The 12,680-nt window shown below is 44.6% G+C and overlaps 1 protein-coding gene across 1 annotated transcript in view; it reads left to right on the top strand.

Annotated features, from left to right (window-relative positions):
* STMN2 (stathmin 2) overlaps nt 1-12,680 on the top strand; it is a 36,036-nt gene that overhangs the window by 13,727 nt on the left and 9,629 nt on the right. The window contains exons 2-3 of the mRNA XM_072329244.1: nt 11,662-11,757; nt 12,392-12,564. Of these exons, the coding sequence (XP_072185345.1) occupies nt 11,662-11,757; nt 12,392-12,564 (269 nt within the window). The remainder of the gene's footprint in view (nt 1-11,661; nt 11,758-12,391; nt 12,565-12,680) is intronic.

Raw genomic sequence — 12,680 nt, 5'->3', positions numbered from 1 at the left:
GAATTACTATGAAAAACATTAAAAAAAGGCAACACATTTCAGATTCGACTTCTAGTTCTTACAAATATCGGAGTCCCAGACAAACAGCAATGAACAGACTTTCTGGTAACAGAAACTGTAGTAATGGAGCTCTTTTTGCTTTGCTGAGGTGCTCCAATTCACATCTGCTGTGATTCCTTTAATCATGGAAACAGAAAGAGTTGGATTCTATACCCATTCTTTCTTAACTGCCTATGTTGCATTCCTTTGCTTGATGTTGTATCAATGGCTTAATTCTAGAACTTGTGGGTAATTCTGCTAAAAGTTGCTCTTATCCAGAATCTCAGTGTGAGTCTTAGAACCAAATCCAAAGATGGAGAACCCGGGGAGAGCATGCCATAAAATAATTGAAATAATATCAGTACGTATCCAGAAAAGATCTACCATGTCAACTTGAAAAGAAGCAATAGCAAAATTCTTAATCCAATTGTGATAGTATGATCAATATCCTAGAATTATGTCATGACTCCAGCCAAAATAGATTCAAACGTTACCAGAAATGTGATGCAAACCAGGAAGTGTTTGTTGAGTCTACATATAGGGATCGCTGTGATGCAAAATTAAGTCAGTGGAAGTCTCTGAAGAGTTCATTGTGAAAAATGGAATACATGCTTCTGTTCCCAGGCTGAGATTCAAAACAAATGCTAGAAGCCACTTCTGTCACATCCTGCACCACTAATCCAGTCTTACTCTGCTAAAATAGAACCTACAGTGCATTTCATACCTTGGGATTATGTTGTTAGATCATAGCAGGCTGCTTAACTAACCAATTACCTCTCCAATCCATCAAATTTGATTTGCATCCTTCCTTCAGAGGCTGTTTTACCAGCCAGCACCCATATAATCTGCACCATTCTCAAACAGAGAGCCTGGGCTGGTGGAAGAGTCACTCATCCTGACATCAGGAATCTGGGTTCTCCATGGAGCTTTCCTACAGACTGAGTCTGTGACCTGTGGCCATTTTTGTCAGCTCTGGCTTATTTCACCCTCAGTCCTCTCTGCCTGACTTTCTCACTTACACTATGTTTGGCATAGTGTGTTTGTACAAAAGTGGTACATATCTTAGCTGGACGTCTGTATGCTTCCCCAACACAATAATGAAGGGACCTCAGGAGCATGCTAGCAGCATCTCCAATAGTCTGGCCCTTGACTGCAGGGTTCTTTGGGGGAAACTGGTGTGCTCAGTACAAGAGCTTGAAATTGTGCTTCCACCCAGTGCATGGTATCTGCATGACAGGGCTGTCCGTAGGTTCTGTGCCACTTAACAAGGAAGATCTTCAGAGCTATATTAGCAGACATTCAGGAGTGAAGTATCTGACTTTTTAAGCCACTTTATATGTGACCTTTCTCAGAAGTAAAGGATTTTAATGGCTTCATGTGCTGGCAAGAGAGTGTGGCAGCCCTTTTCTCAGGGAAATGAAATATGTTGCACCGTGAGCATTAAGTTGTGCAAAGCAAATCCAGCCAATCAGAAATTCCACAGCTTAAGGTTTTGATCCTTAAATCATCCATGTAAGTCTCCAAGTGAGAGCTTGGGGATTTTCCTTGAGAACAAGAATATTAATGACAGGATCAGAACTCAGACTGATACATGTACTACCATTATTACTACTACTCCTACCAGGAGTCATAAAAGAAAAGCAGAATTTAATTTTTCTGTAAGATATGACAGAGCAGAGATTGCTACAATACCATCAGAAGAGTCTGTTTCCCCAGTGTGCAGGTGTGCAACCAAACCCACAGCAGTTCTCATGCAGGTAATGTAGGCCAGATAAGGTGGTGTCATGGTTTTACAGGTGGGTTGATTCTCCTGGTGCAGTTCATACTGCCCATCTATTTAATTCTGATTCAGGAGAATCTCTTCAGTTTACAACATCTTATGTCTGAATTTCCATAGCCTTTTATGCTTCCAGAGGATATTGGAGATGACAGATAGCAGAATGATCACTGAGTGGGGCTGTATTAAAGGACTGTGAACCACTGGTCCATTCCTGGATTTCACACTCAGGCAATAATAGAACTATCTATGAGTGTAGTGGCCTCCTAAGATGGTAGGCAAAACTTCAGCATCTTAAAAATCAGCATCCTGCCAAGTAATTTGAAGACTTTGTCTGAAGAGCTAAAGAGGTACAAGGAAAAATTAAACAACTGCTTTTAGTTAGTTTGGTACAGTTAGACACAGCCATAATAGTATGAAGGGTCAGATCTGTCATTCTCATCACAGAATCACACAGAATCACAGAATTTTTCAGGTTGGAAAAGACTTAGAAGATCATCTAGTCCAACCATTACCAATACTTCCCAGCTAAACCATATTCCTCAATGCAACATCCAAACGTTTCTTGAACACTCCCATGGTCGGTGACTCTACCACCTCCCTGGGCAGTGCATTCCAATGCCTGACTACCCTTTCTGAGAAGAAATACTTCCTAATGTCCAGCCTGAACCTCCCCTGTCGCAGCTTGAAACCATTCCCTCTAGTTCTATCACTGTCTACACGAGAGAAGAGGCCAACCCCCAGCTCACCACAACCTCCCTTCAGGAAGTCAGTTCTTGTGTTTTGAAGAACTTGGACTCCCCGACTCCACTGCCATCCCGTGCTTCTATGAATGGCATTATTTGATTCTCTTCCAAACAATTTTAATCTATTTTCTAAAAGGCTTTCTATTCAGGGAGAATATAATTGCACATACTTCCACTGGAACCCAGATACCTTTCATGATTTCAAAATGGCCACGAAGGTTACAGAAATGAATGCTGACTTGGTCAACCCAGAATGGCTCCGCTTATAATCAAAAAGGATAAAACCAACTAATTTTTTTTTTCTGTGTGTTTTCTTTTAAATCTATAGAGATTAATCAAAATTTATCTTCAGTGATTAAGAGAACAGCAAAATGTGGATCAAATGTATGCCAGACAGACAATAATTTGATAGGGCTATCTTGGCTTGCTTCTTGTAGTTATCAGTTACAGTTATGGTTACATAAAACCATTTCATTTCACAGAAAAGTATGCACAATATTACGAAAATGAATTATGAAAATAAAATTGCTGGTCAACAGAGTGTGTCTTTTGTTGCTCACAAAATGATGTGGCTTTTCATGACAAACCAAAAACTCTAGCACTTCCGAGAGAGCAGTCACAAAGTAAAATCTGTAAAAAGCTGCTCTCTCAGTAACACCTTTGAGAGATCAGGGCAGAGGATGATTGTCGTAGGTCTTCTGTACCTTGCATTCCATGATTTGTTGAATCTTAATTCTTACTCTTACGCTCTCTTCCAAATAAATTAAAAAGAGTGGGATGTCACTTAGTGACTGTAATTCATCTCAGGAAGCTTACTGTCTCATGGGTGCCCAGCAAGGCTATGCAGCTGAACGATCCTATGGGTTGTATATTTTGGTCATGGGCAAAATGCCCATTTGAACTTCCCTCCAGGTTCACAGATTCTCGAGGATTAGTTTTATTACATATAGATTGGTTTCAGTAAGGGAAAATGAAATGACAAATTTGTGTTCATCAGATGTTAATTATAAAGTAACATTTACACTTATCTCTCTGCTTTCATGTGTTAAAAATAGTCTTGATTATGAATAATGGTCTCTGCTGTGACACAGCAAGCTGTCCTGACTCTGCTTTGCCAAGGAACAAAATCTGACCCAGAATGCCCATGGCCCGTCAGTCAGTAGAGATTTTCATGTTACAGTGTAAACCGTAAAAAATTCCTTATAGCTATTTGACAACAGATGAGAGCAGACAGAGTGGCTTTAACAGTGTTTTCCCCAGTGTTCCCACCTCTCCCAGCAGTAGATAACTGTTTGCTGACTTTCAATGGCAGCCATAGTGTTCTCGTCTCTTAGCTTCAACCTATGAGCAAGTGAGCTGAAGGGCCTCTGTCTTTAGTGGAGAAATACGGAATGTATCTGACCAAATCTGAGCTCAGGAGAGCAGTTCAGAAGTGAATCATTGATGCACCCCAGCTCACCAGGCTTTGGTCTACACTGCAGAGCAAGCTGAGAGAACTCAAACAGGCTTAGTTGTGAGGTAAAGACAACTGGCAGGTATCCTTTAGTTGCAGTTCTATCGAGCTCAGCTGCTAATGGCTGTTCACATCATTGGACTAACCTAGTCTAAAGAAAAGACCCTCAAAATGTTTACAGCAGGTAGCACAGAGTCTCTGGGATTGCACCTCTCCATAGATTCCATCCTGCTGTGCATCCCTGCTTACCATGCAGATGCAGCAGGAAAAAGCTGTCAAAGGTTTTAAGGGCATTAGGTACTATTTCCACAACTTTCTACAATTATGAATACAAGGATTTCACTTAAAGAAAATAAAACTGTAAGATTTCTAATACTGAAATCCCTTAGGTTTTTGTCAAAAACCCATATTCTGGGTTCATGCCAGACTTCAAAGCATTTAATGCATCTAAACATTTAAGTGGTGCTGCCTATAACTGAGAAGATTCTGTTATAATCTTTTGTCAACACTGTTCTTTCCTAGTAATTTTCCTAACAAAGCTTTTTTATTATTATGATTACTATCATTTACTTGCCTTCATTTAACTTGCACATTTAATGCAATGATATGAACCCTTCATGACTGCTCAAGAAGCTGTATTGTTAGGAAGCCAGTTGAAACACATTTGGAAAATAAACTTTGTTGCAATCACTGATTCTCTTTATGGGTTTTTAAAAGCTCTGCTATAAAATAGAACATTTTGGTGCCTATTTCAGTTAACACAAGAAGACCTGTGTAATATGCATAAATGATGTACTGTTGACTTTTGTTTTTTAACACAAAATCTTTCCTTTAGAGAGAATGTGTTTCTGTGGCTACAACGCTTAACTCCACAGAGTTTGGGAAATCACAGTGGTAGGAGGCACATACTACTCAGCTATCCTTTCCTTAAAATGCCATGCACTAAAGGAAAAGTGGTATGGTTAGCCCAGTGACAACTATGCATGCACCTCTAGGTGGTGGTCTAATTGGAGTGGCTGGCCAATGTCACACAAGGAGCTCATGACTGAACAGGGGGAACAGTTGTGATTTCCCAAACTCTGTGGAGTCCAGACGTGTTTTGCAGATGACAAGCTAGAAGAACAAACACCCTTTTCTGATTGTTTTGAATGCTGCTAGAAAAAAAGATATGTTCAGTGTGAAGCAAAGAGAGAAAATAATAACAGGGGCCCCAAAAGGTAGAATTCTTAGGACATCCCTCTGCATGCCTCTTCCTACAAAGATATTTTGAGCTGTATGTTGTGTCAGTGATTCATCGGGTCTTTTACAATGTTTAGCTTTTAGCTCATATCATCAATGGCCCTGTCTTTAACAGACAACCTCCTGTGTTTTTACTAGCCCTTCATGCAGGATCTCTCCACAACCTCCATGATGAAGTTTTGGTGGTGTGGGCAGCTGGCTAGTCAAGCCCTCCTCCAAGGATAGTTTGTACAACCATGTCTTTGTGCTTAGAATTACACATGTGGTTACATACTTCATTGGATGAGGGCTTAAATGAATATAACATTACGTTTGACTATCAGTAGACATCAATTTTAAGTCATCTGACTCTTCAGAGGATCTTTGAGTTATTCCTTCCAAGTAGACACTTAGGTTTCAAAAGAAAAACTTGTCAAGTCCAGACTTCCTTAGCAATCTTAGTTCAGAGAAAGTGAAGTCTTCCATACAAGCTTGACCTGAGATGCTGGCTTTCAATAGTGGTTTCTGTATAGCTGCATGTCCTTTGGGTGGGTTATTTTGTGTCCAAACAAAGATTCATTGACTTAATTAATCATGCACTGGCAGTTAGAAATCCATTCCTAAACTGATGTATCATTCAAATACCAACATTCTGAGCAACACCTAAGGGCTCTCAAGACCTCATTGTTGTATTAGGCGAAATACGGGGATTTCGGGCTGTCACGCGACAGGCCCTCCCTAATTTCTGGAAGGATCGATGACGCGTACAAGAGAGGCGTACACGAAGGGCGTAGGTTATATAAGTGTGTGTTTGCTTTAAGAAATCGCCATTTTACCGCTCACCCTCTTGGTGTTATTTCGGTAATTGGCCCAGCTGCGGACTTCTAGGGTCTTAAAATCTACAAATGGTGACCCCGACGTGATAAGCTGCGATTTACAACAGTGCAGACTGATAAGGAGACTTAGAAGACCTAGAAGAGACGGGGGCAGCTGTTAGCATAACGGCAAGGATCCTACCACGGGCGGCGTTTCATTTCCCTTTGCCGCGGGTGGTAGAAGCCCGGGACGGAGAGATCGTGGCCAAGATTCTTCGTCGGGGGAGAGACAGAGAGCGCTCAGAATCCCCAGGACCTGTCTGGGAAGCGCCCGGGGGCGGCCGGAGACGTGGGCCGGGGCGACATGGAAGCCGTTATTAAGGTAATTCTTCATGCTTGTAAACTTCACTGTGGAAAACAAACTCCTTCTAAGAAGGAGGTTACAGCAGTCCTCTTGCTGCTGGAGAAAGAAGGACTCTTAGTATCCCCCTCTGATTTATATAACCCTGACAACTGGGATAGAATTACGACCGCGTTATCTCAGCGAACGCTAGCCATCCGTAGGGTGTCGGAATTCAAGGTCTGGGGATTTATCTTAGAGGCGTTGAAAGCGGCTCGGGAGGAGAAACTCGCAATCCAGCGCGCTAGGGAGCTATTGGGGTTGGAGGCGGGGGGGAATCTTGTCTCTTCTGCAGGTTCGGAAGGGGCCAAGATGGCGCCGACCTCCTCGTCTCCACCCAATGCTTCACCTTCGAGAACAATCCAGAAGGAAGTTGCGCAAGACCGCTCTGACCAGGACGACACCCAGCCCCCACCTCCTTATCCTGCTCGGAACCTATATCCTTCCTTGAAACCTTTTAGGGACGAAGGGGGAGGGCGGCCCCCTGAGGAATGTGGTGATGTCAGTAATGGAGCTGATAACAGCGGGCAGCGGGTGGGCGGTACCTCCCCACCGTCAGGTTCTGCCTGCCAAAGTGTTCCCTCCCAAAAGGGGGCGGATCACTCCGCCCCACAAGATAGTGAGCGTGGCTGTGGGTGTGGTGATCTGAAGCGGGCAGCCCAAGAGCCCGCCCAGGGGGGATGTGGCCTCACAGCACCCCCCCTCGTGAGCCTGCCCACACTCACTGATTGGGCTCGGGTGAGAGAAGATCTCCAGGCAGCCGACCCGGCAACAACAACGTTTGCCCTTCCGATAGTTGTAAAGCAGGAGGGTTCAGCGTGGACCCCTCTGGATACCAAGGCGATTACTCGCCTTGCTGAATTAGTTAAGAACAAGGGTCTGCGTTCTCCGGTGACTATGTCGGCTGCTGAGGCTCTTATGGCCTCAAGTCTTTTACCGTATGATGTGACCAACCTGATGCGGGTCATTCTTGAACCCGTGCAGTATACTCTGTGGTATGACGAATGGAATAGATTGCTTCAGGTTGTGGTGGCAGAGGCGAATCGCAATGCTGACCACCCAGCCAATGAACGTGAAGGTGAGGGCCGAGGGGCTAGAGTCACCCGGACCACTCTCCCTCGCCTTCTGGGTTTAGCAGATGGTATGGTGGGATCTCCTGATGGCCAGGCAAGGACGCTTAGAGCAGGGGAGCTGGCTGCGCTTACAACTGCAGCCCTCACAGCCCTGCGGACAGTGGCTAAGGTCGCAAAGCCTGTGCTCCCATGGACTGACATCAAACAGGAGCCCTCTGAGTCATTCTCTGATTTTGCAAATCGTTTGCTTCGTGCTGTTGAGGGGTCTGACCTGCCCGAGGACGTTCAGTCCTTGGTCGTGATAGATTGCCTCAAGCAGAGATCGCTTCCGGAGATTCAACAGATAATTAGAGCGGCGCCTGGGACTTTGACCACCCCAGGGCAAATTATTAAGTATGTGTTAGACCATCAGAAAAGCACCCCACTGACTAGTGAGAGTTTTGCGACCTGGGGTCTGATTTTGGGTTCTCTTAAAGCCTCCAGGATGGAGGGGAAGCTTGTTGAAGCGTGTTTGTCGCTTGGGCTTGTACTTGACCGGGACCAGCCGGGAAAAGCAGCTGAGAGATTGGATCAGGGAGAGCAAGTATTACAGCCAGTCGCTGCTCCAGTGCTAGCTGCACCTCCCGGAGAGGGAAAAAAGTTGCAGTCAGCTGTTGCTTTAAGGGCGCTGGCTGCACCCCCACAGGGAGATGGCGAATTCCAGTCGACCGCATCCCCTCTCGACCCCTCTCCTTTGTCATTGGGGGGCGGGGAGTGCGGGCGCGCGGTTAATTCAAGTGGTTGGAGAAGTAGGCGTGTTCCGGACCCGGGGGGAGCGCAAACATGGTGCTATCCCGGGGGGGGGAGTAGCCAGGTCCAAAGGGGACCGACAGGGCCCGCAGCTGCAAGTTGTTCGCTCGCTGTGGCTCCTGCTGCCTGCCTGTCATGCAGGGGACCGGGGCTCGATTCGCCGGCGCGGAGCCGCTCCGCCTTCCGGCATCGGGCTGCTGGCTGCTGCCGAGAGTTTCGTTTGCCTCTAGCTTTAAACACAGCGGAAACTTTGACGGTGCATGGCCCTGTGCTCTCTCATGACACTGAAAGCCTCGCATACGTGATTCTCAAGTGGGTGCAATACACACTCTGGAAAGAAGGGTGGATGACAGAGCTTGGGAGAGTGTTGGCAGCTGAGCAGGATGATTCCTTTCACCCTGTGCATGGTATAGGCATGCAGGGGAGGATTGGAGCAGAGTGCTTGGGATATAAGTTTAGTCCTGAGATAATGCAGCTGGTGGGTCTTGATATTCAACCACATGTAAAGACACTATGGGATGTGCAGAATATGGTAGGAACCCTCCAGTGGGTTCGGAGTGCTATGGGAATGCCTTCAGGATTGAGGAAACCCTTGTATGGTCAGCTAAAGGGATCCGATGCAGAAGAACTCAAAAATCGGTCTAACGAAAGGCCTGCAGTTTGGCAAAAGATCGTACAGAGCTGCATGGAAGGATCGCTTGTGCAGCATGAGACTCTTAGTCTCAGGGCGATGGTTTGGCAGGATTCCAACAGTAGTTGGCAGGCTGCTGTCTTCACAAACAGAAAGGTCAGTGTGCAGATGCTTGAGGTGATGGCTGTAACAGCTGCAGTGCACCTCTGGCGAATGATACCCTCTAACATTGTTGCAGATTCCATCTTTGCAGTCAAGCAGTTGGCCCGGATGGGCCAGGAGGGTCTCTCAAGTACAGAGGCTGCTGAAACTCTGGAAGAGGCCTTGGTCTTCCGCACAGCTCCTGTTGCACCCTTACGTGTGTGTGATCACTCTGGGGTGCCAAGCCTTTTTGCCACAGGTAATGCAACAGCAGATAAAGTTACCAGCACACCTGTCATTGGCCTGGGATCGCTGCAGATCTGGCAAATGGATGTCACCTGGGAGCCTTGCTTGTCTCCCTGCCAATGGTGGGTTATTGCTGTGAGTACCTCCTCTACTGTCATTATGGCCACTCAGCATGTCAGGTCTGGCTCGACTGCAGTCCGATACCATTGGACAATCGCTGTTGCTGTGGTTGGTTTACCCAGTCACGTTAAGACTCACAATGGGTCCTGCTTCATTTCTTGCTTTACTGACTATGGGAAGTGGGATAAGAGTTCTTTCTTTACAGGAGCAGTCAATGGGGAATCTGGTACCTGAGGTTGTTCTGCTCCTGTTGGTCTCAGTGATAAGTATCGCTCGAACAACAAGTGCAAGGACCTTTGGGATTCAGTTGAGAATTGTTGGGTCTCAGCCAACAGTAGATTCACAATCTGTGGTTGCAACTTCACTTATCTCTTAAGGTGTGATCTTCTTATCCTATAGGTTGAGATTCTAGTTACCTAGTGACTACATATAGAGTACGCATTAATGCAATGATGGTGCATGTTGCTGTGTGCTGATGAGCTGATGGACGCTATCGAGGATATGGACAGAAAGACTTTGACGGATGTTCACCATACAGAGAAGATACATCAGGCGTAAGAAGAATGAAGAGGGATGGAAAACATCGCGGATGAGAATTGCTTCTCGAAAGGTTCTTGACAAGAAGAGGACTATTCAATCACTTGCTCCACACAGTTGTGGTGGTGTTTTCATAACATGGTTGTGCCTTATGCTACTAATTATATTATAGAGAGTTTGTTAAGGTTTAGTTAAGGGTTTGTTAGGAATCTGTAGTGTTGCGTATTGTAACGGGTTAAGTTTTCTTAGCATGGGGAGGGGGAGATGTTGTATTAGGCGAAATACGGGGATTTCGGGCTGTCACGCGACAGGCCCTCCCTAATTTCTGGAAGGATCGATGACGCGTACAAGAGAGGCGTACACGAAGGGCGTAGGTTATATAAGTGTGTGTTTGCTTTAAGAAATCGCCATTTTACCGCTCACCCTCTTGGTGTTATTTCGGTAATTGGCCCAGCTGCGGACTTCTAGGGTCTTAAAGTCTACACTCATCAACCACAGGGGCCTTTCTGAGTAGGAAAAAAAAAAAAAAAAAAAAAAAAAAAAAGACAGAAGAGCAGTCATGAGAAATACAAGATGGCAATTTTATCTGCACCTGCTATTTCAAGAAATACAGGGCTTTCTGATTTTCTTACTGTAACATCACAGATTAATTTGGTCTAATCTGTTAAATGCAATGCATTCAGACCCAGTTACACTGTAAGTTATGTTTTTCATATGCTGGCTGCAAATATATGTCTGACTCTGTAGATACGATTTCAATAGTAACAGCAACTAGCGCGTGCCAAGGTCAATTTTGAAGCAGCCCCACCAACACACATACTTTGTTCTGTGTGTGCAGCAGCTAGTGTATTGCCACAGGACTCAGGAGGCCTGGCTCTTGTCTGGGTTCTAATTTCCAGTTAATAAGCTGAGATGTTAGCAATTAGGAAGGGCGAATGCAGACTATCATGTAATAACCAAGGACTGGTACCACCATTTCTCAGTCCATTACTGGGGTCTATAGGCACTGCAGACTAACGTTGAAGGTAAATTGCAAGCATGTTTATTGTATCAGCTGATATTCAGGAGGCCTGAGTATGGAAGCAAAGTAACTGTACAGGAACTGAACACGGAAATGCTTCTTTGTTTCAAGTACTTTCTCATATTAAGGACATTATGCTAAGGATTTTATAAATGGATCCTCATTTCTGGGTTTATTTTTAATTATCTGGATGACATTTTCATTTGTCGCAGATAATGAGTTTAGCATCTGCCTATGGCAACACATGGGCAACAGTTCAGAGCTGCTCCCAGTTGTATTTGGAGACATCATAGAATTTGTAAGAGCTTCATTTCTTTCCACCTGCCAGGAGATAGTGGGGTCATGGCACTCTTCCAATGCTAAATACATTTCCTGGTAGCTAGATTCACTATAACCGAAAGAGGACTGCATACATTTGAGCCAAGTCTGAGGTCATGCATGACAACAGAAGCAGTTTATTCAGTACTGAACATTTCATATGCGATGTGATAAAGACTCCGTGCTCAGAAGAAACAACTAGAAGTAAATATTCCAGATAAATCTGCCAGGTGGGCTATGAAGCAGATTTGCTGGTCCATGGTTAATCATCGCAGTTAGGGATTCGCTAAGGAGAAAATGAAGAAAGGGAGTTTGCTAACAAGGTCTCTTGTTTCAGCTTACAAGGAAAAGATGAAGGAGCTGTCCATGCTCTCTCTGATCTGCTCCTGTTTTTATCCTGAACCTCGCAACATGAACATCTATAAATATGACGGTGAGTAACATTCACTGGAAATCATCCTGCAGGTCAGATAATGTACTAATGCTGGGACGTGACTCAGCTCACCATCCTGGTACCTACTGTTAGACAGACAATATTTTGCTGATTTAACCATTTATTTTGCTGGGTTGGGCTATTGCCTCTTATTGATTGTGTATTACCCATGGTGCTCGATATTTTCTCTAATAGCAACTAACTAAACTCCTAAAGCTATCTCTTTCATAAGGAGATGTATTTCCTACTACCCTGAGAAATGCGTCCCATTTGAGAATTACGTGTCTTCACAGCTGACATCGTAGTTCCCGAAGAAACCCAAAAAAGATGAAAGAATGCTTAAAATTTAATCAGCTTATGTGAAATGACACAGAACCCCAGTAAACTTCCAAAACCGCTGTAAAATTTATCTTCATAGGATTAATGTATAAATAAACTATTGCAGGTAAAATGGATGTACTTCTCCCAAGGGCAATTTTTGAGCCCATAATCTGCAATTTTCTTTAAAATTCACACAGCAAAGATGCTAAACCATTTGCCTGTATTTCTGATCCTACACTGATTTTTGGACTGCTTTTCTCCCGAACACCATCGCAGTATTGAAGTTCTTACCAGTTCTCACTTTGTTGTGCAGACATGGAAGTTAAACAAATCAACAAACGTGCCTCGGGCCAGGCCTTTGAACTGATCCTAAAGCCACCGTCCCCAGTTTCGGAAGCACCACGAACTTTAGCCTCTCCAAAGAAGAAAGAGCTCTCCCTTGAGGAGATCCAGAAAAAGCTGGAGGCTGCCGAGGAGAGGAGAAAGGTATTTTTCCCTAAGAAAATATTAGTAATTATAACTGGCAGTGTGCAGGATAACAGTTTTCCTATCTATTCATACGTCTTTCATCTCCATCACTGACTCACAGTGTGCCTGCATGG

Source organism: Excalfactoria chinensis, chromosome 2 (assembly GCF_039878825.1).
Source record: "Excalfactoria chinensis isolate bCotChi1 chromosome 2, bCotChi1.hap2, whole genome shotgun sequence".
Lineage (NCBI taxonomy): Eukaryota > Metazoa > Chordata > Aves > Galliformes > Phasianidae > Excalfactoria > Excalfactoria chinensis.
This window is presented reverse-complemented; position numbering and strand designations above follow the sequence as displayed.